The sequence below is a fragment of the Esox lucius genome, chromosome 25 (assembly GCF_011004845.1).
Source record: "Esox lucius isolate fEsoLuc1 chromosome 25, fEsoLuc1.pri, whole genome shotgun sequence".
Classification (NCBI taxonomy): Eukaryota; Metazoa; Chordata; class Actinopteri; order Esociformes; family Esocidae; genus Esox; species Esox lucius.
In genome coordinates, this window is record NC_047593.1 from 19,352,063 (window position 1) to 19,374,984 (window position 22,922).

At 47.4% G+C, this 22,922-nt stretch overlaps 2 protein-coding genes across 7 annotated transcripts; both read right to left on the reverse strand.

The window, feature by feature from the left end:
* Nucleotides 1-2,792: 2,792 nt before the first annotated feature.
* On the reverse strand, nt 2,793-9,487 carry tyrp1b (tyrosinase-related protein 1b). 6 transcript variants are annotated; one of them, XM_010864499.3, is made up of 10 exons: nt 8,696-8,717; nt 8,150-8,225; nt 7,713-8,065; nt 7,439-7,547; nt 6,873-7,086; nt 6,530-6,734; nt 5,000-5,167; nt 4,421-4,600; nt 4,114-4,260; nt 2,793-3,276 (listed from the first exon to the last, which is right to left on the reverse strand). In XM_010864499.3, the coding sequence occupies exons 1-10, from the start codon at nt 8,700-8,702 to the stop codon at nt 3,071-3,073; spliced, it is 1,665 nt and encodes a 554-aa protein (XP_010862801.1). In that variant the 5' UTR covers nt 8,703-8,717; the 3' UTR covers nt 2,793-3,070. The 6 variants fall into 6 exon arrangements, with proteins under 6 accessions (XP_010862801.1, XP_010862803.1, XP_010862804.1 ...); XM_010864501.3 differs by lacking the exons at nt 8,150-8,225; nt 8,696-8,717 and adding an exon at nt 9,413-9,487; XM_010864502.4 differs by lacking the exons at nt 8,150-8,225; nt 8,696-8,717 and adding an exon at nt 8,866-8,911.
* Nucleotides 9,488-10,125: 638 nt separating this feature from the next.
* si:dkeyp-118a3.2 (neurofilament medium polypeptide) lies at nt 10,126-16,507 on the reverse strand. The gene is made up of 6 exons (XM_034290927.1): nt 16,405-16,507; nt 14,130-15,197; nt 12,423-12,689; nt 11,931-12,051; nt 11,542-11,631; nt 10,126-11,151 (listed from the first exon to the last, which is right to left on the reverse strand). Exons 1-6 carry the CDS (start codon nt 16,466-16,468, stop codon nt 11,007-11,009), a joined length of 1,755 nt encoding a protein of 584 aa, XP_034146818.1. The 5' UTR covers nt 16,469-16,507; the 3' UTR covers nt 10,126-11,006.
* Between the last annotated feature and the right edge of the window lie 6,415 nt (nt 16,508-22,922).

Sequence of the window (22,922 nt, forward strand, 5' to 3'; positions counted from 1 at the left end):
GCGGAAAATGATGATATAATTAAAGACATTGCATCTGTACTGTAAGTTGACAAGGAGATCTCTGCCAATCTACTCTTCATGTATAATATTTGTAGTCTGTAGATTACCATATTAAATAGGATTTTATTAGGACTCTTTTCTCCTCACAGAGAAACCAGTCAAGAGCAAATATGAGGTAAAAATGGCATTCCACTGATGTGGGGTCTGGTGTCAGGCCTTGTGTCGGGTCTTGAGTCGGTCTGGTGTCGGGTCTTGAGTCGGGTCTGGTGTCGGGTCTGGTTGTCTCAGTGGATACGGGGTACCACATTGTGAGACCACGCTACTTCCCTGGACAAGGGTCAGCATGACAGCAGCAGTAGAGGAGAGGACAACTTAGAGGGGTGTAGAAAAGGGTACAACATTCTGGAGCCTCTCCTGTCCCACAGCCCTCTAACCCCTACCTCCCTGACCCTACCTCCCTGACCCTACCTCCCTGACCCTACCTCCCTGACCCTCCCTCCCTGACCCTCCCTCCCTGACCCTACCTCCCTGACCCTACCTCCCTGACCCTCCCTCCCTGACCCTCCCTCCCTGACCCTCCCTCCCTGACCCTAACTCCCTGACCCTAACTCCCTGACCCTACCTCCCTGACCCTACCTCCCCGACCCTACCTCCCCGACCCTACCTCCCCGACCCTCCCTCCCCGACCCTCCCTCCCCGACCCTCCCTCCCCGACCCTACCTTCCTGACCCTCCCTCCCTGACCCTACCTCCCTGACCCTACCTCCCTGACCCTACCTCCCTGACCCTCCCTCCCTGACCCTACCTCCCTGACCCTAACCACCTCTGTTTTTGTTGTCTGGGTCCATGGGGAGCCCCATTAACATTTGGCAAAAGGTAGTTTTGCTGTGCAAGGGTTAGGGGGCCATTTGGGATGTGTCCTTGTTTGTTTGGCGGTCCCGCGTTGCCCTGTTTGGGGGTCCCGTGTTGCCCTGTTTGGGGGTCCCGCGTTGCCCTGTTTGGGGGTCCCATGTTGCCCTGTTTGGCGGTCCCTTGTTGCCCTGTTTGGGGGTCCCGCGTTGCCCTTTTTGGGGGTCCCGTGTTGCCCTGTTTGGGGGTCCCGTGTTGCCCTGTTTGGGGGTCCCGCGTTGCCCTGTTTGGGGGTCCCGTGTTGCCCTGTTTGGGGGTCCCGTGTTGCCCACTCGTGGACGGGAGGTTCAAACCAGTTCATGAAGGAGCCCCGCTCAAAGGGCACGTCATTGTCTGGGGCGCTGGGATGCCAGGAATATCAAGACATTTGCGGAAAACGTATGCGGTTTTAAAATTAAACAAAATGTATTTTTCTTGTTAAAGCTTTTGCCATGTAACAACCTTGAATATTTCATGTCCAGAGAACCCCCCCAATCCCCGTTTCTTCCGTCCTGTTTGAAGTTAATGGGTTTCTCTACAGGCCTTATGGGGGTTGGTGCTGGATGAGAGGATGGAAGGGCAACATGTTCTCCTCTCATTAAGAAGAGCCAACACAAACTAGAGGCCTTCCATGCTGCCGCTTCCAATCCCCCCCTGTAGAATTGATGATGACCTGAAGGCGACGCGGCCAGCAAGTTACCATCAGCTTGGACAGGACTGTGTTGTTCAGGACTGTGTTGTTCAGGACTGTGTTGTTCAGGACTGTGTTGTTCAGGACTGTGTTGTTCAGGACGGTTTTACTCAGGAATGTGTTGTTCAGGACTGTGTTATTCAGGACGGTTTTACTCAGGACTGTGTTATTCAGGATGGTTTTACTCAGGACTGTGTTGTTAGGGACTGTGTTGTTAGGGACTGTGTTGTTAGGGACTGTGTTATTCAGGACGGTTTTACTCAGGACTGTGTTGTTAGGGACTGTGTTGTTAGGGACTGTGTTGTTAGGGACTGTGTTGTTAGGGACTGTGTTGTTAGGGACTGTGTTGTTAGGACTGTGTTATTAGGGACTGTGTTATCAGGACTGTTGTTCAGGTCTGTGTTATTTAGGACTATCTCTCCTTACGCCTGTCTCAGTAAGTCTGTCTCTGCTTACGCCTGTCTCAGTAAGTCTGTCTCTGCTTACACCTGTCTCTGTAAGTCTGTCTCTGCAAGTCTGTCTCTCCTTAAGTCTGTTTCATGTCTCGTGATGTAATTCCAGTTGATAGTATATCACGTCCAGTCCACTTGTTGTCCTGTAAAAGTAGATCTGTCCCTCAACAATATGCAGAACATTACTGTGGAAAATACGCTGCATGAGTTGTGCAGGCACGGTCAAGGCCTTCACCCCAGCCACAGTCCGCTCTAGGGTGACTTAGGATTTATATATGGAGTAGGATGGGTGTCTGACAGAGTTGGACTGTCAATTCCATTTTAATTCAAGTTCAGAAAGTGTCCAATTCAAATTGGTATTTTGAATTCAAATTGTTCCTTGTTGGGAGTAGAAATGATCAATGTAGAATTGTAACTATTGTTCTCACTTAATTGAATGTAAATAAGATGGAACTAACGCCAATCTTGGTGTCTGTAGAGGTGCTAAGAGGTCCAGGGCTGGAGCCTATTTTAAACAGCCAGTCAAATGACCCCTCTTTTCCACCAGAGGGCGCCCCATACAGACTTATGATGAATCAGATGACAAACTACGCCAGTAACTGTCTGAAGCGCCCTCTTGTGAATAAAAGTGAAAACCTTGCCCGACCAGGTTACAAGCTAATGGCCTTAAAGCACCTCAAAGAGGGCTGATCCAAAAGCTGTCCATTCAATATCAGAAAACGGTGGGTGATTTCCCGAACACACAGACACAGCCTAATGGTGCAGGGTTTGAAAATCAGTACAACTTTATTAAAATAAGGCATACAAAAAGCTAAGTATCCATTTATGTTTAAGGCCTGGTGGGGCTTGGTTGAGGATACAACTGAAATAGCGCACAGTTTTTGACCAGATCCTACTGGATCGAATTGTAACACTCTTGACTGGCGTCATAAACGGGTACACCCCCTGGACAGGACGTCAGTCCTATAGACCCTGGTCATAGTGCTTCATATAGTCTAGTACTGGGGAGTAGGGTGCTATTTGTGACGCACCCATGAGCTCTACACTACAGACTGGCTCTTCTCCATCCGTCGGTCATCCTCGGAGTAGCGACGGAACGTCTCCCCTAGCAACGGCTCCAGACCCTCCGTGGCGCGGAAGGAGCGGGCGCGCGCTCCGCATGCGACGACGGCGGACATCGCGACCACCAACAGCACCGCGGCGACGATAATTATGGTGATAATCTCGGACACCGTGTAGGGGCGAGCTGAAGGGGTGTGAGGGTGAAACGAGACAGTTAGAAAGGCCTAATCTGTAGTGCAGGGCTTCACAACCTTTTTTTTTATACGACCTCGGAACGAAACAAATATTTTCATTGTTGGGCATGTTCAAGACAGAAATTAAGTGCATCTACCGGTATTTGATACACCCCAACAGCTAAGAGAGTAACTTATTTTCATTTGCTCTGTGAAGTAAATCACTAGTTCCTGCCAAACAAACTTTAGCTACTTACGAGAATAAAACATTAGTTTCAACCCCCTCATGCAATCCCTGATGCCATAGCTGGTGAGGGGCTTTTGTTTTCAGCGAAGTTTTTTTTTTAACCATATGCAATGTATTCACCCCACTTCAATTAAAACTTCTCCAAATCGTGGTTAAGTAACGGCACAGTATTAATGTCAGTGTAATCTGCCTAGTTAGACGCTTAACTCTCTCACTGTTCTTTGATGTTCAGGCGGAACGTCTCTTTATCTGACACTTGTGTGCGCTTGTTAAGTAGGGTTAGAAGGTGAATATGTATGCGTTCACCTGACGGGATCAGAGCGTCTGCTGAATTACTGAATGCAATCTCAGGAAGGTTCTGTACCCGTCAGAAGTTTGGACACAGCAATTCAAGTCAATGGGTGAGTGTGTCCAAACATTTGACTGGGACTAACTTTATAAGTGTGGGGTCAGAGATGGGATGCCAGTTCAGTAAGTGTTGTCTGTGTGACTTTTTGAGACAGATGTTTCAGGGAGGAAGATGTACAATTTTTTTATGTCAAGTGACCCGGTACCAGTCCAGGACCTGGTGTGTGTGTGTGTGTGTGTGTGGTTGACTCACTGGGCCAGGTGACCTCGTAGGAGTATCCCAGGTTCCCCGGGGCGGTGAGGAACATCTGAGCGTTGGTGATCGGGGGCCAGAAGGGAACCATGTTGAAATGTCTGTTGTGACCAATTGGAGCGTTCTCCTCAGGGTACCCCCCCTGACCTGGAGGCGGGGAGCAGCGTCACGAACACAACTGTCAGCGTGCATGTGTCTGGGTGTGTGTAACAGGTGAAATGTACACCTGTATTAGTTCCCATGGGTCTGTTTGAGCGCAGTGCTTGTGTGCTCTGATTGGTTGCAGGCGTGTAATTAGAGAGCACACCTGGGGCGTGTCGGCTCAGCCACTCGTCAAAGATGGCATCGGTGAAGGTGTGCAGCAGGACAAAGATGGGGTCGTTAGGTGACAGGTGAGTCTGCCCTCCTGTCCCGTTCAGGAACAGGTGAGCCAGGTTATGGAGGCTCCGCACGATGGGGTCATAGGCTCCCTGAGGGGCACTGTAACCTAGCGAGAGGAGGAGGGGAGTTAGGGGGTGAGTGAGACAATTGGGACATTTCATTACTGGAGGCAGATATACTGGAGGTAGACCTGCACTGAGGCAGAAATTAACATGAATAATTGACTCAGTAGAGAGGACCAGAGGTTGTGCTTATTCTTACTCTAAAACCTAACCATTACCCTAAACTTTTTATGTAGGGAGTTAGGACAGATGCTCCGCCCTCCAGTAAGATAACCAATCACATTAACTCCTGCCATCAGGGCAGATCTGCTTCCAGTACATGCTTGAATCAAAGTCCTAAGTCTATGTGGGTGTGCATGCGCGTGTATGTATGGCTGTGTGTATATGTGTGTGTGTGCGTGCATGCGTATGGCTGTGTGTGTGTGTGTGTGTGTGTGTGTTACCCTCCACTGTGTTCCTGAAGCTCTGTGAGGAGGTAGAGTAGTATGGGGGTGTGTCAAAGGTCTTCAGGTCCAGACAGTCCACAACATCCAGGGGTTCTGGAAGCTTCTGAACCATGGGCCGAGCCTCATTACCTGCCGGGTTTCTCCTGATCGGATTGCTCTCTGAATCTAGAGGGGTCACAGGTCACAGGTCGACAAGACAAAGTTCATAGAAATTGTTCTTCAGGTTTTTCTCAGTGACCACTCAGAGGTCAGTTATAACTCAGAGAAAGTTATGTAACCAAGACTCTCACACACACACACACACACACACACACGCGCACACAGTTTCAGAACGTTACTGTATTTATACACACACACAAACAAATCCTTGCACACACACACACACTAGACAGGACACTTCGCAGCCGTGTGTTGTCAGTGTCTTTTTGAGTGTAATTCCTCTTGATCAAAGAGAACTGGAGGACTTCATCGTCCTCTTCCTCTTAGGGCCCATACCAGGACGACCACATGACCGTGATGTAGCAGGAAGTATTATGTCCTTATAAGGTCATTTGTTTTGTAAAAAGAGGAAATACCACTCGATTGCTAAGAGGATTAGCTGCCAGAACGGGTACCATAGACCTTGTACACACTGAACAGATCACACACGCTTTCCCCGGCTTGTAATTTTCCCATTAAAATAAGATTTTTGCAAACCCCTAACACTCAACTGAACCACCAACCCTAAACCTGATTATAACCCTAACCTTTACCTCAAGCCTAAAATTTTTTTTTTTGCAGAACCTGACACACACACACATGCGCACTCACACAGATTATACATACCAACCAGTTAATCTCTTAATCCTGAGTCATGTGAATTTAGGTTATTCTTCTGCTTCTACCTCCAGGTCTTAAGGACCCAGTGGTTTGTTTAATGCAGTAAGGCCCTAGAGTGTGTTATATGACCGTTATACCTTGCTTACCAGCTGTTTAATCAAGATTCATAGTAGACCGCCTGGATATCGCACTGCCATTATACCCCTAATAAAACAGTTACCAATGCAATTAGAGCAGTAAAAGTTTGTGATTTCATGCCGGAGGTATACAGCCTCGTACCATGGCTTTCAGCCAATCAGCATTCCGGATACGGACCAACCAGTTGGTAAAATGTTTTAGTATACAGTTATCCATCGTGAACCACAGTTGCTGAAAGTTCTGATTGTGGTAGATTATTCCAGCATCTCCAAGCTTGTCTTGATAGTGTCCGGTTTCCCAGACACTGATCAAATCAACAGCTTAAAAAATCTATTACTTTCTTCCTGTAACAACTGGTTCCTAGTATATCAAAGGTGTTACACATATTATTATCCCAGTAACAACTGGTTCCTAGTCTATCAAAAGTGTTACATATATTATGTTCCCTGTACAATTGTTCCTAGTGAATTTTAGTTCCTCTATGCTCTGACAGATGATCCTAAACGATTAGTAATGTACTCCAGTGCTGTACTAGTGCTAAAACTAGCCTTTAAAACAAATCACGCTCACTGTTACAAATGGTCCCTAGTGTGTCGTAGTCCTGGACACTCTCACAGATCACCCTCCACTGGGAGAAGATGGAGTTGGGGCTGATGGCGTTGCGGTCAAAGATCGACCTGGCCCCCAGGAGGTCATCGGTACACACGTCACACTCACTGCCGCCAATGGCGAAGTTCCAGTAGGGGAGGGCAAATGTGGGGTCACCCAACATGTCCTGGATAGGATGAGAGAGAGTGGGAGAGAGAAGGAGAAGTGGCACGCCGGAAACTTGGCCAACCGGAAATTAAATCTTACGAAAGTTACTTCCTGTCCAAGAGATGTGTCAGTCGTGCACTTACCAACTCACACTCACCTGCATGTCTCTCTCCAGCTGCAGTAAGTGGAACCGGTGCCAGGTGACGAATCCCGGGCCTTCATGGGAGAAGTCGACGCCCCCGAAGCTGGCCTGCCCCACCCCCAGGAATGTCTTACTGACAGAGTAGTAGTGAGTCCACACAAAGTAGTTATAGATGGTGATGTTCTCGAACTGAGGGGTGTTTCCGTCCGGGCCTAACACTTCCTGATAACTGGAGGTGTTGGACAGAAGAAGTCAGAGAAAGACGGAGAGATTGAGAAAGAGGGAGGGAGAGTACTTCTAGATGATTCTAACACTGAGGAATGTTACCATGAGCTGTGGGACTGTAATGGCAGTTCAATGTGATTTCATGTTTCTGAAGAGAAACTTCTGGAATGTTGCCTCAACATGAATTACCTTTTTTTTTCAGAATGACATGAGTGTGTGTATTTTTTTATTGCTTCCCTATCAAACAGGCATCCCTTGCCTAAATCATTACCATTGACTAAATCAGTTCAAGCCTGGTTACCATTGACTAAATAACAAACAACCTGCTTTCCATTGACTATTAAGTCGCTGGTTACCGTCGCGTGCAAATCACAAGATCAGGGTGAACTGTTCTTTTGGCCTGGTCTAGAGCATTAACAAACGCCGCCTTCTCTGATGAAGTCATCTGCATCACATTCCTTCGGACTGCAGAGAGGGACGATGAAGAGGAGAAAATGAAACAGGGGAGGAAGATAAATAAATGAATACACCCTTATTCTGTATACACATGATTGAATATATACTCCCATAATAAATAGATAAGCAATCAATATATATAAAAACATGAATATGAAACTGAACCGATCTCACCGACTGAGATCCTCTGGGCACAGTTGGGTCCGGTCAGTCCGTGGTTGCATCGTCCACAGCTGTAGCCCGAGAAGTTCCCGCTGCACTGACACGTCCGGTTGAAGAACCTCAGCGGCCAGCGCTCCCGGTCGTCCCGGCCGTCGTGCGGATACTGGGGGCCGTGGGGGCGGCTGTCGGCGACGACCGGCACGCATTGGCCCCTGCCGGTGGACGAGCCACACTCGTCCCCCGGGGCCCCGGTGGGAGAGGGGCAGCACTGGCCGCTGCGTAGCCCCGCTGGGGTGACACATTCCCGGGGAAACTGGGCCAGAGCGAGTGGGATCAGTGCTGCCAGCACCAAGATACCCAGCTGCCTGGGGAGACGAGGGAGGGAGGGACGGAGTGAGTCTGTACACTTTTGAATAGGGAGATTATTCGCCTGTGTGAGCAATGTTTACCGGTAATTTCGTGATTGTTTAATTAATTTCGGTCTGGCAACATACACAAACGCGTTCTCCTTGCCAAAAAAAAGCCCTTTTGAATTGTGGTGGAATAACATTTAAGTGAGAGACACAGGGAGACGTAAAGGGAGAGAGTGAGAGCATGGGAGAGACACAGAGAGATGTAAGACAAAGGCTACTTACGAGCAAAAAAATATTTTTGTGCCAAGCCCAGCTAAACTCAGCCTCGACGCCACATTCATTAAGTACGGAATTAAACGAAACACAAAGGATTGGTGAGGTTTTCTAGCACACACACACGCAAACCACTTCTTTTATCTCCGAAATTAATCATTCCCTTTGTTATAAGTCCCAATAATAACCTCAGAATAATTTATTGGGCCAAAGGAAACATAGAAGTTCTACTTTCTAGACAAATCCAATGTGTTGTGGGGCCCGCGTGGACCCTGTACACACCAGCCCCAAAAGCCCATCACAGGAAAAAAAGAAGACAAATTGACAGCATCCAAAAACATCAAGAAAGCGTATATCTGTGTCTCCTACCGCCCATAACATGGCTGGATGGGACTTTCTCAAAAGCCGAAAACAAGCCCAGAATAAAAACAGTGACAGTTGTCGTGCGGAACGCCTCTAATCCCGGTCGGCATGTATCTTCACAACCCCTTCTTCAAGCACTAAAGTGAAATGAACGATGGCCAACATGTGGAAGCTACCTGCGGTTCTGCATGTTGTTCCTCTCTCTGTCCAACCAAAGGTAACCCCCCCTGGGGGCAGCCCATTGCGCTCTTCTCTCTTAAATAGTTTACAACACACACACAGACACACACGCACACAGAGCCCATTCCTGCCGCATGACTAGGCCTTTCACCCCGAGTTGCCCACACACACACACACTCCCTTAAACACATCTAGCCTCGTGATTCCAGCCAAGCAGGGAGAAATCTGGGAGCTCACCCAAGAAACATGGAGGTATACATTTGCTTTGGAAATTATTCAGACCCCTTTGCTTTCTCCATGTTTTCACTTTCTCCACACTTCTCTGCATGTCAGAGCAACTACCAAGTGGACCAGGAGCACAGTGGGCTCCATCATTGTGAAATGGTAGAAGGTTTGAACAACCAAGACATAAAGGCATATGAAATGCTGCGTGACTCTGAGAGCATGAGGAAATATATTCTATGGTCTGACGAGACCAAAATGTGACTATTAGGCCTGAAGGCCAAGCGTTACGTCTGACCAAAACAAGGTATCGCTCCTCACCTGGTAAATATAATCCATAAGGCGAAGCATGATGGTGGGAGCGTCATGCTATGGGGATGCTTCTCAGCAACAGGGACCGAAAGACTGGACAGAAATTAGGAAAGGATTGAATAAAACAGAATACAGACTGGTCCTTGAAGACAACCTGCTTCAGCTCTAAGCATGAGACCCAAAACACACAGTCAAGATGATGCTGGAATGGCTTCGGAACAATGTGAATGTCCTTGAGTGGCCCAGCCAAAGTCCATTAAACATTGGTGGGGTGATCCGAGGACTGCGGTTTACCAACGCTCCCCATCCAGTTAGGATCAACCAAGAAGAATGGGAGAAACTGCCCAAATCCAGGTTTACAAAGCTGTTAGAGGCACGTCCAAGAAGCACCGCCTAAGGTGCTTCCACAAAGTACTGAATGAAGGATCTGAATAGGTACAGTGGATATAAAAAGTCTACAGACCCCTGTTAAAATGCCAGGTTTTTGTGATGTAAAAGAAGATAAATCATGTCAGAACTTTTTCCACTTTTAATGTGACCTATAATGTGAACAATTCAATTAAAAAACAAACTGAAATCGTCAAGGGGGGAAAATAAAAAATAAAAACCTGAATTATGTCTATAAATTGAGAATGTGCAGAGGTTGTTGCAGACACACATACAGAAAGTAATCTGACAGGACAGCTGTACTTTGAACATAAATTTATTCTGTACATGTAGTTCTGCAGTTCATCTTCATAACTTCAAATTTCAATGGTTTCATGTCAACATTTCAAAACAATGTATTTATTAGCTGGTTTAGAAAATGAATCAGTTCCCATTTGATAACTTTTGTAATCAATAATAACATTTGTTTTCATGCTTCCATTTTCATGTCTAGTATTGACAACCAGCGCTACCAGAAACCTCATCTCTGTGACATTTTCTGGCCATGTTTGAAAGAAACAACTATTCTCAACGATTTATATTTAATACAAAGACTAAATATATCATGTTCACACAATGGCTCCAAGCCTCCTCTCAAATACATTTTGTTTCTCAATGTCTCTGTCTCTCACACACACACACACACAAATTCATACGCTTTAGCTCTGACATACACAAGCCGATTCTCTCACACTGTTTCTTTCGCAAACACATGTCTCCCACGCTTTCTCAAAGTTGTTCTCTCTATCACTAACACACACACACACACACATACACTTTAACACAGACAAACACTGTGGATCCCTATCCAGACCAGTACATGCTGACAGTCACCCTCTGGGTGTTAACAACCTGTGGCTTTCTTCACCATTTTAAGACCTGAAACTGTAATGTGTAGAAAATGGCGTCTAAAGGACGGACTTCAGCTGCTTTTACCAGGGTGCCCGAACCCTGTTGGAAAGATAATGAATTAGACTTCCAGGTTGGACTTGAAGAGGGATGTTGCTTCACTGGTTTTCCCGACGTCCTGGTTGAAAGATTCCGATTTTCCCTCTGACTCCGGGAATCCTCCAAGTGGGATTTGGGGAAATGCATTGAAGGAGCACCGCCCCCCAAGTGCGTGTGGGTTATAGACTGACAGACTGAGGACTGGAGAGGACAGGGGTCAGATGGCGGTCTAGAGGACCGATGTCCTGACAGCGTGTAAAGGGTCAACAAGGTCATCAGCGGGGTCGTCCCTAGGAGGATTCATCTGGATGCCCCCAACCGTCTCCTGGTGGTTCAGAGGCGAGTCCAGGTTTGATGGGACCTCAGAACCAGCTCTACCGGAGAGGAACATATAGGAGGGGTTTTGTTATTATTATGCTCATGTACTTGTCCTGTTGTCGAGGATTTGCATGCATTCCTGCAGCTAGATTAGGTCTGCTTACAGCTTTGGGTTTACTCGCTCATGTGACCCCTCAGTCTTACAACAGATGTCCACAAGAAACAGAAGATTATTTCTGTGTGTGTGTGTGTGTGTGTGTGTGTACACCCTGTAGCCTGTGTTCAGACAGCCTGGTTGGTAGCAGCACCGCAGTCTATATGACACGGACAATATTGTGGGTAATGTAGTTTTGACCGGCACAAGGTGGCCTGCAGTTTACCGATACACTAAGTTGTGTTCAGTTGCCAAGTAAAGGACTTGTGGGTAATGCAGTTTCAGTACGTACTGTTGGCAGGCTCCATCTGTGGCGTGTGGAGGGTCTCGTCGGCACTCTGCTAACCCCCCCACTTCACACACCCGTGCTGCGGGTCGGCCACTACACACACACACACACACACACACACACAGATGTAGTATCAGACAGACTATATATACTGTACACAATCTTAAATGTATTTCATCCAAATAATTAACCTATAATGTATAAATGGGACAAGTAGATTAGTATTGATCTGGCTTATTAACGTTTCTAAGAATATTAATGTTAGGAATGACATACAGTATTAATCTAAACTTGACTAAGCCAGGCCAGTTCTACTCTCTCATTCATTCGAGGGATGATCCAGCAGAACATGTTGAACGGCCCCCGTCCTTCCTGGGTCCAGACGGGCTCACCTGCTGGTGTGGTTCCGACACATGATGACGTAGACGATAATGACTGTAGCCTCCAAGAAAAGGAACACGGCAGCCGAGATGACCCCTATCTTCCAAGTCTCCAGACCCAAAACCCCTGGTTCTGAACATGGAGTAAGAGGAGGCCAGGAGAATTAGGAGAGAGCAATACTTACTTTGCTTCAGGGAGAATATTCTATACCTAGTTGAAGGTTTTAGGCCTAGTGTTTAAACGGTTGTAGTTACTGTGAATAGTTACATAATCATAAAACTTGTGAGTAGTTATATAATAATAATAATTGTCAGTAGTGACATTGTTTAAATAATTGTCAGTAGTTAAATAGTCATAATGATTGTGAGTAGTTAAATAGTCATAATGCTTGTCAGTAGTTAAATAGTCATAATGCCTGTCAGTAGTTAAATAGTCAAAAGTCAATGATTGTCAGATGTCTGTAACCCTATCCCTGAATTATTTTACATGAGCTACTCCGTCACCTGTAGTAACCTCCACCAGCTCATTGGTCTCTCCCTGCTCCGCCTCCTCGGCTATGGCAGAAACGTCGTCCACGAAGTGATCCAGAGTGGGCGTGGCCTTGCCAAGGTCGAGGTTCAAAAGGTCCTCCTTAGTCGTAATGATCTCATTGACGTCATTCGACTCCAGTTCCAGGTCTTCCAGGATCTCCGCTCCTCCCATGGTGTTGCTCACCGTCTCCGCCCCAGGACGGTGGGGGCTGATCGGGCTGGTGGTCTTCAGAGGCTCCCCTAGCGCGGTCAGGAATACATGTCACCAGCGTGTTAATGAGGAGGCCCAGGGCGGAGGAGTTTAGAGTGGACGTATGGAATGTCGGGGGCTAACGTATAGACGTGTGCGTTTGGGCGCGTCCCTACAGTATCCTACAGCAGCACAGGCCTCGGCCATGTGTGTTGGAGGGGTACAGATTCGCCAGTGAGATTACGAAGGCATCCCAAACGTCCTCTGCCTTATGGGCTGCGACGTCCAATCTCTGGCCTTTTAATGGAAACCGTATCCGGCGCCACAGGCCGGATAGGATGTGTTGTGGTTATCGTGTTATAGGTTCTCTGTGAAGCGAGGCACGTCACTGTTCCTGGCTGTCTTTGGCTGAACCTCCTGACCCCCCCCCCCCCCCGTGCCCCCCACACGCCCCTCCCCGCACCCCTTCTCACTTCACTAAACATTTGACGGAGAGGATGTAGCCTCTGCCTCGTTATGGGCCAGCAGAGGTCATAAGCTCGGGCTATTTTAATTAGTATCCTAGCGTCCTTGGGCTCGGTTTAGAACACTGGATCCTTCTGCTGGCTTGCTTCTGAAGTTAGGCAGGGTCGGTCCTGGTCAGTCACTGGATGGGAAACCAGATGCTCCTGGAGGTGGTGTGGGAGGGCCAGTTGGGGGGCAAAGAACAAAAGCCCAATGCCCAAGGGCAGGGAAATGCACATTAGGGATCCCCTACGCAGGGAGTCATCAATCGGATGAGATGTTAAAGATGCCATGGAGCAGGGCTGCTTCAAATCTAGCAGTACCTATGATGGCCATCATTGTTACCTAATTATCCCCAGCTTCCAACTGGCGCATCCATCCCCTCTTCCAAAAACCAGCGTTTTGATAGTACAGGACTATAGCGACCACATGTTAAGTCAACGACGTGACTGTGGATGAGAGGGTCTTGTAAATGACTGTGGTTGTAGAGAGAGAAGACCACTTTGTCCGAGTTGTGGCGGTTTGATTTGCTTTCCATCGCCTGGGCTTATCAGCCGATGTCTGCAACAGGAAAACGAAAATGAAATGTCTATTTTGACAGCCTGTCAGTGTCCTGCGTGTCCTAAATATGTCACTAAATAGGTATGTTACGTCTTTGTAACAGCCTACCGTTACTAGTTACAGCTGGTCGTGTCATGTGGATGCGTACATAATGTGGTGTGGAAAGAGCCCTAGTGGGTTTGTTTTTGGACCGTTCGCTGGAACAGCTTCAGAGCTTTAATGTCTGCTGGTTCTGCTGACACGTGCAGCATGGCGTCCGTGAAACTGCGTGTGAAGCGGGAAAGGTCTACATGACGTGGAGGAAGAGAATCCACTCCTCATCCACACCTGCGCAGGAGGTCTCAGGTGTGGAACTCCAGAGAATGGATGTCACGGTAAAAACTCAGGACCCAGAAAATGCTGAAATGCCGTGCCTCGTTAGTTACCTTGGTCATCAGTTTGGACGGGGCCTGGTGTCGCCTCTACAACGGCCTCTCCTGTTCCTCCTCTTTCTTCTCCTCCCAGGTGGCCTGCAGTCTCCGCCCCGTCAACACCCTCCCCCTCCTGGTCTCCCACTCTCTCTCCACCCCCTTTCTCCGCACTTCCCAATGCCTCACCCGCTGCCTCCCCAACCACACGCTCCAGGCTGTCTTCCTCCCCGTCTTCCATCTGTCCTCCAGCCACCTCCCCTTTCTCTTTCCCGTCCTCCTCCCTTCGCTCCCCCACTACCGACTGCGTTGTCTTCATCTCCTCATAGTCATCCTCCTCCACCACTTCCTCCTCCCCGCCTAACCCCTCACCTCCCTGTGTCTCAAACATCTTGACTACCTCTTCCTTCTCCGTTACAGCTGGCACCTCCTCCTCTGTCTTAGCAATCACCTCCTCAGTTTTCCCAGCTGCTCCTTCTCCCTCCTCTGACACCTTCCCCTCTTCCTCCTCTGCTCTTCCCACCTCCCCTTCTTCTATGACGGTTTCCTCCACAACCGCTACAGGGACTTCCACTATCTGATCCTCCACCTCCCCTACTCCCCCAACCTCCTTCTCCTCATGCTCAGGTTTTATCTCTCCCTCCACCTCCTCACCCCCAACCTCCTCCTCCCCAGCTTCCGTTTGATCCCCTTCACCTCCATCCTTCACCCACTCCACCACTTCAGCTACCTCCTCATGCTGCCCTAACCCTCTTTCCTCCTCCACTTCCTCCTCCGCCTCCACCTCCTGCTCTTCTTCTCCTACCTCCTCCTCCTGTCCACCCTCTGCCTTTTCTCCTTCCATCTCCCCCACATTTCCTTTCACCTCCCCGAGAGCGGCCCCCACCACTCTTTCTAACAACTCCTTTAGCACCTCCGCGCCCACCGGCTCCTCAACCCCCACCACTTCCTGCACAGCCTTCTCCACCTCCCTAAGGCCGGGGGAAGCCACCTCCAGGATCACGTCCTCCTGCACGGCCACCCCAGACAGGAGCTCTGGTCCCTGGGTGGTCACGTCCACGGAGGGTTGGATGCTGGCTGAAAGGCCTGCATAGTGAAGTACACGCATAGTTTAAATGTCAGAAATGTTTTCTCAATGTTCTAAAGACGACACATTTAAAAGATGCATGGGTGTGGGTAGACATGCTTTCAATTTGGAAATAAAGTTAGTTTTAAAGGAGTAATACATTGGTTTCTAGTGTGACTGGCTTGTATAAAGTGCTCTTAAAGTTCCAATATGGTTATGTAGTTTAGTAGTTTATAGTATGACTAGCTCTTATAAAGTACCAGCAGGGTTATGTAGTTTAGTAGTTTATAGTATGACTAGCTCTTATAAAGTACCAGCAGGGTTATGTAGTTTAGTAGTTTATAGTATGACTACCTCTTATAAAGTACTAATAGGGTTATGTAGTTTAGTGGTTTATAGTATGACTAGCTCTTATAAAGTACCAATAGGGTTATGTAGTTTAGTGGTTTATAGTATAACTAGCTCTTATAAAGTACCAGCAGGGTTATGTAGTTTAGTAGTTTATAGTATGACTAGCTGGTATTAACAAACAGGTCATGTAGTTTAGTTTTTCTAGTATGACTAGCTCTTATGAAGTACTAACAAGATTTTGTAGTTGGTCGATTGGTTTCTAGTGTGACTATCACATTTAAACTAATGGGGTTATGTAGTTTAGATGTTTCTGGTATACAGCTCATACAGTAGAAACAGGGTTATACAGTTGTTTCTTCTGTGACTACCTTATAGAAAAATGTTGCATTGCCCGTTTCTTTACACTGCCTCAGCTGGAAAGGTCTGGGTAAATGTTTTCTAAATGTATTTCTGACAACTACAATGACAAATCACATTGCACTTCACAATCAAAATTATGATGAGGTGTTATGTTTTTAGAGGGCTGAAAGTGCTGGTTATATTAATTCATGTGTCTATTTATGTATTATTCTGTGCAAGGTCCACGAAAATGTTTGGCAAACTAAGCGCTATAATTTATTACAATGAATTATTAATGACAGCTTCCGTCAACTTATAAACACAGTAGAAATCACAATCTCACAACGTTCTCACAACGACCTCAAATGTCTTGCAACACGTTCGTATAACATCTAAACTACATTACCCTGTTGGTTCTCCTAATGTTCTCACAGCATTCTGATAAACATTTATGAAACTCATACAGTTCTTATGACACCCCCATAATATTCTCATAAAATCCCCATAAGGTTCCTAAGTAAACCCCATTAATCGTACCTTGAGCTTTGCAGTGATGTATCAGTAAAGCAAAAATCAAACCTATTAGAAAATAGGAATCCATGGCGTCAGGACAAAAAGAAATAAAAAACTAAGTCCAACCAAACACTCTGAAAAACACCTTCCCGCCTCTAACTGAATATATGTGTATAGATCTGTCGGGAGTAGGTATCTAACAGCATCGAGAGACAAACAGAGTATGTTGAGTAGATACCCTGGGGCGGGCAGTCAGGTGGGAGACCGGGTGGCCAATGTCAACTTGTCATTGGACAGACAAAAGCAGGCTATCCTACTGTACAATCTGTGTGTGTATGTATAGGTATGTATGTGTGTGGGGTAGGGGTGTGTATGTGTGTGTAGGAGTGTGTTTTTTTTTGCGTGTCCAGGCACACATTCCCACTCGTCGTGGACAGGTGGGGAAAAGTGTTGTCTGGGTGCGAGAGGGTTTAATGGTTCTTACTAGCTGTGTGTCAAGGCCTTGGCGGCATATCACATACAGACCGTGAAACTAGCTTTAGTAATTACCGAACCGCTGTGAGGGGGTTGGAGGGGGAGGGAAGCCACACTTATGTGTAGAGTACCGACTGCTAGAATGGACACGCTCCCTATAGAACGGAGTAAGCTAGAATGAATACGATCCCAATTGCCAGGCCGTTCTCGTGAATGAGGATTTGTATTAATTGACTTGCCTGGGATTTTATTTTAATTTATTTTTATCGTTAATTATAATGATGGGGTTTGTATCCTCATTAATAGTAATGATGGGGTTTTGTATCCTCATTAATAATGAGGTTTTATATCCTCATTAATAAAAATGAGGGGGTTCGTATCCGCATTAATAATAATGAGGGGGTTTATATCCTTATTAATCATGATGAAGAGGTTTTGCAGAAAACTGAATAATCGTTTTGCCTTCTAGATTAACTAAATTCGAAATTAACTGAATAGGAAGAAAAAAGAGAAAGGAAGTAAGGAGAGACAAGGAGAGACCCGGAGAAAGACCTACCGCCCTGAGGTATGGAAAAGCAGAGAGAGAGAGGGAAACAATGTGGAGAGAGAGATGGCGAAAGTGAGAGAGGGAGGGAAAGATGAAGACAGTAGCGAAGAAGGGTTTAAGAGCAGGAGGGGAAGGTTGAGAGTGTTTTAGAGAGAGATTTGAATGGACACAGAAGGAGACAGAAAAAATAGGGAGAGATCAGAGGGACCAGGTAAGGAGGAAATAACAGGCATGGACAGCGCTATTTTACTAATTGCACGACATGGAAGCGAGGTTTGCGTCCAACTTGCAATTAAGATTAAAAGCATTTGAAGAGAAGAGAAATAATTGGGCAACCTTGCCCCTGGGAGTGTGGAGACATCGTCACCAGGGACATCCTGGTCCCATCACGCTGTAGCACCCTCTGGCAGCGTAGTCAGGTGTTGTCAGGTGTGTGAGCGCGCTCTCATTCGCGTGGACCCACAGGACTCGGGCCGGCTTAGCTCGGGTTCCCGTGAGTAAAGGTTGGGTCAATCTTCAGCTCTCCTGAATCAGTTGGGTGATGCTGCAGTGAGAGAGGGTCAGATCTACATTGGAACGAGTTGGGGAAGGCATCAAAAAGGGGTGATTGTATTTAATCTGCTGTTTGAACGATAAAGGTTTCAGAACAAAGGGGAATAAAAAAAGTTTGACTAGTGTTGTATGTTCGATTACTTTATCAGACATTTTTTGTGTAAGCCTTCAGCTGTCAGCTTTGGTAAACTGTTGATGAAAACGGCAGATTTTGCCAAAAGTTCCGCACACCAACCAGGTCTCACAATTCTCTGGTAGAGACTTCACATGTTATGGACATAAAGAAATAACCCTTTTTCCGATAAACTTGTTTCGGAGAAACAAGTACGATTTTCATGAACAGAAACATCTCATCCCAGAGTGGCACCATGTTTGACTAGTTACCCTCCAAACCAAAGCATGCTGGACAAATGCACTTCCCTCCCCCAGGCACCTGGGCTAATCTGTGAGCAGGATTCGAACCCCTGGTCTCAATATCATTGTAATAAAACAAATAACACAATAAACCAATAGCTTGGCAGTTGACAGTAAAGGAAGGAACAATGGCTGCTTAAGGATCGGGATATGGTTTGGAATTGTCTAAAATAAAAACGGATCAAATTAAATGTGCTAGCATCTTTCACGTTTGTCAACACTGGCAGAGAGGAGCTGCTTCCTCTCAATCTGTTGTCTGTTTACCTACATCTCTGTGGGACTATTGTGTGTCTGTTGGACGGATGCTACAAAATAGCTCACTATTCAGTGTTTTGTAGGACCTGCATAAATGCCTGTACATTGAGCACTGGGGAAAAACTACACAAGACCCAGTCACCCAAAAGCCCATCGGGACTCGTCTTTGAGGCTCACCGCTTCCTGCATACTGCCCCATTAAAAGTGGGCTAAACGTTTGAAGTGTTTTTTCGTTTGTCGCCCAAGTCTAACGTAGTGCACTAGAAAGTGAAGAGGAGGGCCCTTTAGGAGTTCAGCTTATGCTTCAGAAATAATCTCAAACTGGAAAACTGAAGACGAGGATGCAATGTGATATTTCGCGCTTTCCATCCCTCTCGCTTCCCCTCTCCCTCCACCAATTATCTCTCTCGCTCTGCCTCTCATCCGTCAGTCTCTCATCCCTATCTCCCTGTTTCTCACCCTCCTCATCCGCTTCCCCACCCTCTCCTCCATTCCCCATTTTCTCAGCCATCTCTCTCGTTTCGTGACTGTAGCAGATTAGGAGTGTCGGGGGCTTGTTAATACTGTCACATGCGGTGGTTATACCGGGCGTGCGCGCGCACACACAAACACACACACACTGGAACACATAAGCAGCCGGGAACACACGCATAGAGCTTGGTGATACCAGGCAGTGAGTACCTGATAATTGGCTTGTGACTGGAGAGGCAGGGGATTACTCGAAATATTACTTATGCACTCTGGGGAGGCGGCCTGGACACAGTCCTGTGTTGTGGAGATTTACGGCTTCAAAACACACTTCGGGGTGCGTCCCAGCCAGACCCCTATGTAGGGCCCGGTTTTGAACGAGGGGCCAATGTGGCCCCCGTCAATAGCAGGTCAACACAGAGGGAATAGAGCCCTTAGGAAATGCTTTCGAGGCAGCGGGTTTCACGTAGGCCCGTGTCGGAGAGATGTGGGGGGTGTTCCCAACACACGTGCCACGCGTGTGTAAACATGCTGTTATCGGAGGCTTACAGTCGTCACCCCGGAAACGCACTGCTGCTGCGTAAGAACACGGCTTGAACTTTATTTGTGAGTTGTATGAAGAGTCGTCGATGATTTCGATGTGTTTCATCAGCGCGCCTCCAAATATTTAGACCGCCAGAATGTCATCTGCTTGTCTGTGGGGGAAGGTTACATCAACAGTGCCCCTAGGTCACATGATCCTTTGTCTAAACTCTCCTTCCTGCTGAAAAATCTCACCTCGCTAACAGATCATTAATCTGAGGGCAAAGTAGAACCGACATCCAATTCCGGTCTGTGAAACAGAGCGAGCGGTGCGCTGCCCCGCGCAGAGCCAGCCGCTGCACCCCTAAACGGGATTGGTGGTGATAGCATACGTCGGAGATGTGGCGAGTTGTTTTTTAAACGTGGGGAGATCATTTTTTAAGAAACACTGTGATTTTGGAGGAGCTCGGCAGTGCGTTTGGGGTGATCGACTGACTGGAGTGCATCCCTAACTGGCAGCAGCCGTCTACAACCAAATCATCTGAGGAATTCGCTGCTGGCGATTGATGTTCTTGCACAAACACGGCGTTGTGTGTTCTAAGCTTCCCCTGATCTTTCCGCGACAGCTGTTAGCCGCACACTTGTCAAGTGTTGTCACCCAAAACAAAGGCTGTGGCATGAAACAAAAATCAAATTTTGTATCTTGTCAACTATGTGTTTGTTTTTCTATTTCGGGTTCGCTTCTCTTATTGTTTTATTCCCTTCTCTGTTTCACAGAGACTCCCCACCCAGTGACTGCAACCGTTCTTATCTGGTGATCCCTGCCCCAACAACCCAATCCGGCAGCGTTAGGAACATTGGATCTGGATCTCATTATATCCTTCAGACCCTTGACTTTGGGGCTCTGACAGAGACATGGATTACCCAAGAGAGTACTGCCACTTCAGCTGCTCTCTCTTCCGCTGCACCCCTTCCTCCCTGTGTTGGCCCTACCTTCCTCCCTGTGTTGGCCCTACCTTCCTCCCTGTGTTGGCCCTACCTTCCTCCCTGTGTTGGCCCTACCTTCCTCCCTGTGTTGGCCCTACCTTCCTCCCTGTGTTGGCCCTACTTTCCTCCCTGTGTTGGCCCTACCTTCCTCCCTGTGTTGGCCCTACCTTCCTCCCTGTGTTGGCCCTACCTTCCTCCCTGTGTTGGCCCTACCTTCCAGCTGTTAGGCAAAGTGGCTCGCCGTCAACTCATAGGAGAGGAAGCTGGTAAAAATGGAGGAACAACAAACTTCTAAATTACCCTTCTATCACTCGCTCATGAAGACCTCCCATCCCCAGCTCCCTTTACCTTCCTCCTCTGAAGACCTCCCATCCCCAGCTCCCTTTACCTTCCTCCTCTGAAAACCTCCCATCCCCCGCTCCCTTTACCTTCCTCCTCTGAAGACCTCCCATCCCCAGCTCCCTTTACCTTCCTCCTCTGAAGACCTCCCATCCCCAGCTCCCTTTACCTTCCTCCTCTGAAGACCTCCTGTTGCCTATCTCCCTCATCAACTCATCTCTGACCTCCGACCTCAACCATCCCTGACTTTAAGATGGACAGGATTGTTCTTCTCAGCAGCCTCATTTGAGCCCATTTTCACTCTTAGTCTCCTGTGTCACTTGGGTCACTCCGCTCTGGGTGTCACAGAGGCTCTTTACGTGGCTGGACTCTCTCTCTTTGTCCACTCCACTGCTTTCGACACTGTGAAACGTCCAATCCTCCTCTTCGCCGTCTCAGGGCTTGGCGTCTCAGGAGGCATCCTACTCTGTGTTCTAGGTGATGTAGATAGGATCTATCAATGCCGGCGTGCCCAAGGACTTGGTTTTAGTCTCTCTCCTCTCCAAGTTACATATTCACATTCTCTCTTCTCTCATTGCTAAGCTGATGACCATCTACTTTTTTCAATTTTTCAGTCCACTTCTTCCCACCGCCTCGAGCTCAACCGCGACAAGATGAAGCCGCTCTTTTTCCAGGGGACCAGTTCCACAGTGTTCTGCTCCTAGAGTGCAAAGAACCTTGGCATGACGCCGGACTAGGTGGTGGCTTGCTTCATTCACGCTGCACACCATTTGTTGAGGCCACCCTTATCTCGCACAGGAAATGGCGTAGCAGGAAACGGCGTAGCAGGAAAGGGCATAGCAGGAAACGGCATATCATTCGTCAGGTGGATTACTGTCAGTAGGGATCTCTGCTTATGCCATCCAGGCCCAGAACCTTCAGGCTGTGTTCAAATACTCAAACCCGTCTTGTCTCATGGCCACTGAACCCATACAGATGTTCAGCTTCCTCTCAGCCTATTCAGACCTTTTCTCCTGGGACCCCGATGGTGGAATCAGCCTTCCCTTGAAGATATGGCTTCTCAAAGTGTAATTGAAAGTAATTCCTCATTATGATTGAACAGTGGTGATGACATTATGATGTGGTGTGGTTCTGTTCAGGATGAGGGAAAATAAAAAATACCAGGTCCCCATGAAGATAGTGAAACTAATTTTTGTGTTTTGTTGTCATCCAGTGTCTACATTTTTCCATCAAGAATTCTCTGTAATTCTCCATCATTTTCCAGAGAAGCTAAATATCAAATGCTATGTATTTCTGTTTGTTACAGCATCACAGCAGTCTGTTCGGAGATGTTCAGGGCTTTTTCACGTAAGACAGAGTTTTATCTAACAAAGAATAGAGAATCATGGACGCAGCATGAAATCATAAAATTCAGCACTTCACACTCAGTCTCTCTGACACATCCACAAGAACACAAGTGCGCGTGCACACACACACACACACACACACACACACAGGAAGCTCATGCCGAACTCTCTCATAATGCAGTATCAGTAATTTCTCTAAAAGAAAGGCTTCAGCCACTAAAAACATATCTAGGACATCTTCTTTTGGGTCACCATGGAAATGATCGTCGAGCACAAAGTTACCTTCTTATTAGCATATTTTGATCAGAGACTCTCCCGACTCAACACGCACACAGACTCGCACACCCGCTTACTTAAACAACAACAACAACGTCGACCAACCAACAACATCACAAGTAATGTATGCGTCATTATTATTCGTATATGGAGTTCTAATTTATGCGTCGTTAGTGGGGAGGTTAGTATCAAAGGAACGTGGTGAGCTGGAGAGAGAGAGGAAGAGATGGATGGAGGAAGGCGAGAGGGGGAGAGGGGGAGAAAGGCGAGTTAGGGGGGCAGAGAGCGGGGGAGAGGGAAACAGAGAGAGAGAGAGAGAGAGAGAGAGGAGCGGAGAGAGGCTGTCGATAAGAATGAGAATA

Excerpts from the sequence above, each read along its gene's own strand:
- tyrp1b (XM_010864498.4), bottom strand. The coding sequence starts at position 8,250 with ATGTTATTCCACCACAATTCAAAAGGGCTTTTTTTTGGCAAGGAGAAC. Across the intron at positions 8,066-8,149 it reads AAACAATCACGAAATTACCG|GCAGCTGGGTATCTTGGTGC; the intron begins GTAAACATTGCT and ends TCGTCTCCCCAG. Across the intron at positions 6,735-6,872 it reads AGCTGGAGAGAGACATGCAG|GACATGTTGGGTGACCCCAC; the intron begins GTGAGTGTGAGT and ends CATCCTATCCAG.
- si:dkeyp-118a3.2 (XM_034290927.1), bottom strand. The coding sequence starts at position 16,468 with ATGGATTCCTATTTTCTAATAGGTTTGATTTTTGCTTTACTGATACAT. Across the intron at positions 15,198-16,404 it reads ACATCACTGCAAAGCTCAAG|GCCTTTCAGCCAGCATCCAA; the intron begins GTACGATTAATG and ends TTCACTATGCAG. Across the intron at positions 12,690-14,129 it reads CGTCCAAACTGATGACCAAG|GGGAGCCTCTGAAGACCACC; the intron begins GTAACTAACGAG and ends TGACCGCGCTAG.